General features: G+C 37.2%; 1 protein-coding gene across 1 annotated transcript; it reads left to right on the plus strand.

Annotated features, from left to right (window-relative positions):
• The first annotated feature begins 2,382 nt into the window (after nucleotides 1-2,382).
• Nucleotides 2,383-3,405, plus strand: LOC139844722 (uncharacterized). Its single transcript, XM_071834940.1, has 2 exons — nucleotides 2,383-3,105; nucleotides 3,209-3,405. Exons 1-2 carry the CDS (start codon nucleotides 2,508-2,510, stop codon nucleotides 3,268-3,270), a joined length of 660 nt encoding a protein of 219 aa, XP_071691041.1. The 5' UTR covers nucleotides 2,383-2,507; the 3' UTR covers nucleotides 3,271-3,405.
• The last annotated feature ends 935 nt before the right edge of the window (nucleotides 3,406-4,340 follow it).

Genomic DNA, 4,340 nt, shown 5'->3' on the forward strand with positions numbered 1-4,340 from the left:
TTGCGGTTATCTTGGGGAGGGGAATTTCGGCTATGCCCTATTGAGCAACTGCGTATGTTGAATTCACATCTTCCAGTGAGCAAAGGCGATCAGCTAATGCAGATGGTAGCGGGTCTGGTAGTGGGCAGCGAATAGCAATCTCGTCCATAAATTCAACCCTCTCGCGTAGCCTTAACGCGGCGGCAAATGTTGAAAAATTTACAGAAACAGGCTTGGAATTAAGAATCTTTCTAGCCAGTTCAGGGAGATGTTGGCGGACCTTGGTGAACTCAAGTTCCGCAGAGGCTTTAGCAGCAAGAGCATTGTCTCGCTCTGTTGTTAGTTTCGTCACCTTCTCTGACAGTGCTTTAATGGTGTCCTGTAGTTGGTTTTCTTTCTCAATCGCAGTAGCAACCTGTTGTTTCAAGTCATCAACGGTGGTTTTTGCTACGGTTAGCTCATGGGAGAGATTAGCACAGCGTTTTTCGCTGTCTTCAGCTTTGATCTTCTCAGCATTATACTTTAGTTGTTCAGCTTCAAGAACATTGAAAAATTGTTCTTGACGGCATATAACGTCATATGCTGAATTGAAGCACATGTAGAAATTTTGAACAAAACTATTATGCGCGTCTAGCGCAGAGAGTTTAGAGAACTCGCGGCGAAGCTCGCCGGGGATTGCTAACTTCATCTGTTGGCGCTGATCCAGAGCAGCAGCTGCTGAAGCATAAGTATATCCTGCTAAACCATCAATCCGCACTCCATAAGAGTCAGGTGGAGTGCGGAACAATTCGGTGATTTGATCAAGAGTGTTCGGGCTAGCAAAGAAAGGATCACCAGAAGAATCACCTGCAAAATAACATCGTTGGTTAGTTGGTGAAATAAAGCTAATGTATATTTTACGTATGCAATAACAATCCGCAATATACCAGTTTGCTGGTCCCCTTCGTGTTCCGATATAACTGGATTGTCGTGAGGGGGGGTCTCCTGTTGTTTATGTTTTTTGCTTTGCGAAGACGGCGGCGTTTGTAACGGCCGCTTGGTAGAACTCGGCTTTGTATAGGGAGATTTGGAGGTTAAATCGACGATTGGAATGGGTTGCTTTTCTTTTGATGATGATGATTTAGCTTCCGGGCTTGTTAATAGTTTGGTGATCAGAGTTTTTGGATCAGCCTTCCTATCTAACTCGTTAATCTTCATTTCAAATTAAGTACGAGCTGCAAGTAAGGACTAAAATGATAAAGGTTGATTGACGAATTGAGAAATTTTCTAATAATTTGGAAAAATGAGTAGTGAATTTGTGATTTCGGATCACAATATATATAGGCGACGGGGTTAATTATGTTAATTATCTATTGAGATAATTCAAACGGTAACATTGACCGTTATAACGGTAACAAAGATAACGCGAAATATGTTTCAATGCGGATAGTGGTCAGATCAAACTGCGAATTTTTAGAGTTTATCATGATGCATTTGTTTCGCAATATGTATCATAATAAACTGGGGGGACTTGATCATATACATAGCATTGTATATGTATATTTTATTGGCTAAAGGCCAAAGGAAAAACTACGCGAATTATAATGCAAAGTTGTGAAATATTCGCTGAAAGTAAGTTCAGCGGTTATGTTTTCGCATTAATGCAAGACCGCGGTTTAATCCGCTGAGTTTTCGCGGATAGTTAAGTTACTCGCAGACCGCTGATATTTCGATTCCTATAAATAGGGAACTTGGCCTCTCATTTATGGGTTTTTGATTCTCTGTCATTTGCTCTAGCCTTTGTCATTTTTACTTGTGACCTTGCCCAAGGAATCTTTACATTGTGCTAGGGTGAATTATGCAAATCAATAATCAAGACTGGGTCGGGGTGGTTGATCACTTGATTGCTAAAGTGAAAGACGATCATCGGGGCCCAAAACAAACAACAACACCCCAATCCTCCTCATTGCACTCGATCCTAGATCCAATTCCGTAAGGAAGACGGATCTAGGCTCGATCACATGGCACCACTCCCGTTGGTCGAACTGACACCGGGGAGGTGTTATCCAACCGTCAGTCACAATCAACGCCGAAGCCTGATGCTGAAAGTGACATTCGATGCCCCATGCTGTAGTCCGTTTCAATCTTCATTTTCATTGTAAATATGGACATAATTATAATTACATACTCGGAATACATAATGAAAAACAAAAGTTGTACGTTAATTATTTGTTACGTGCCTTTGATGAAAGAAAAGTTAGTTGGTTAATAAACAATAAAGACAAAAAATATATATAAATCCAAAAGTTTATCCATTCAAAGAACCGACCGACCTTTTTGAAGGATAGCACGTGGTAAGGAAGTCGTTGGGTGAGTAAACATATACGAGTACAGCATCAGACACCACGTGTCACCGTGCACAGATCTTCACAAAATATATACTTCACCCCCTTCTTATATCCCTATCATCCATCCTCCTTCATAAACATCGATCAATTAACATCTAAATCATCAAGGTACGCTTTTAGTGTAATAATAATTAAATCAGAATGGAAGGTGTGGATGTGTTAGTCGAAACAGGGGATGAGTGTAAGATGAATATTGGTAATAAAAGAGAGAGGAGTGATGATGGTGAAATCACTAAAAGACTTGAAAAAAAGCCAAGTGGAATGACTATGGTTAATCAGGTGTTTGGCGAATTAGAAGTGCAAAATAATAATAATACTAATACTAATTATGATTATTCTTACAGTGGGGATGAAATGATTAATGGTGTTAAATATGAAGAAGAAAAGGAGGATATCACTCCTACTCCAAGTCCTGGATCAGGAACTGGAAAAGGAACTGGAACTGGGTTTTTCAATCAAATCATGACCAATTTGGTTGATAGCCCTAAATCCAACCTTCAAACTGATGATGGATCTAAGAAGAATGATATTGTAGGAGAAGGAGAAGATGGTGGGAATATTAATAACTTTATTTCAAATATTTTTTCAAAAAATAATAATGGTACAGAGGTGGCCGTGGAGGAAAAAGATAGTGTTGCTGATGCTGTCCCTGCTCCAGTGGTGGATGACGACGGTCAGAATCAGAACGATGATGGTGTCATCGATAACATCGTTGCTCAATTGCCTAGAACTCTTTCAGGTATTAATTAGAAATTTTTTTAATGTCAGATTTGTTATTAATTTGCATAATATTTTATTTTTAGTTTTAGTTTTTGTTAATTTGGTTCATGTTTACGAAACAGAGGATGCAGCTCCGGCAGCGGATGAGGCTTCGATTCTGATGCACTCCATCATCCATGACTAAATAAATAAATACAGTCAGTCTTTACTGGATTGTTTATGGTTTTACTTTTTATTGTCTTCGTTTTTTTTTTTCTATAGTGAATTAGTAATGACTTGTAATTTCTTTGTTAATGGGATGGGATATTTTATTATCTCTTTACTGCATTTTGTAATGTTTTTGAAAAGCAATCAAATTTTTTTTATTTTAACTATGAAAAACGGATACAAATTTTATATTATCCCACGTACCCGATCACTTTTGAGTTCACCAGCATGTCTCCTCTACAACGACAAAAAACTCGTGACCCGCGCTACCAGATCTACGATGGGCAGGTAAAATCATTAAATCTTGCCTGTGTGCACGGGTATGGGTAAAAAATTATACCCGCCGACGGGTCGAGTGTTTATACTACTCGTCGCGGGTTAAACTCGAATCGCAAATCCGTTGCACTTTTTTAATCTCGCGTGTTTATACTTACAATTATTAAATTTAAAAGTAAATTTACTTATAAAGGAATAATGATTAATATTAATACATATAAGTAAAAAAAAAAAAAAAAAAAAAAACTTAATTTTCAGGTCATTTTACGTGTTGCCTGTATATATATAGTTTATAACTAGTTGTACTACCCTCGCGTTGCGTCGGGTTTGTGAATTATTGATAATTTGCCTTTTACACATCCATCGTCGAGATTATTTATAATTACATGTATAGATAGCTTAAACTCTATATATAGTTTTAACTCTCTTGGCTTAGGTTCATATGATTTAGTAGCTGATACCTTCAAGTTAAGAGCAATACGTAACCAAAGAAATTTTCCATAATCTGATATGTACTCCAATACCTGTGCACACAATGAAATTATCCTGCATAATATTCATAAGTTTTCAGATCTAATTTTATGATACAATTAAAGATATTATACGTATACAATAACTTAAAGATTTTGTTTTACAGATACATGGGAAACTATACCAAAAATGTCATTCAACCACACTAAATGGGAGTGAAATAAAATTATAAAGACAATGTTATTATTTGTTAAATGAATTTACTTCTTCAAGTGTGATTGTTCCAGCAACACCAATTAA

The sequence above is a fragment of the Rutidosis leptorrhynchoides genome, chromosome 4 (genome assembly GCF_046630445.1).
Source record: "Rutidosis leptorrhynchoides isolate AG116_Rl617_1_P2 chromosome 4, CSIRO_AGI_Rlap_v1, whole genome shotgun sequence".
Taxonomy (NCBI): Eukaryota; Viridiplantae; Streptophyta; class Magnoliopsida; order Asterales; family Asteraceae; genus Rutidosis; species Rutidosis leptorrhynchoides.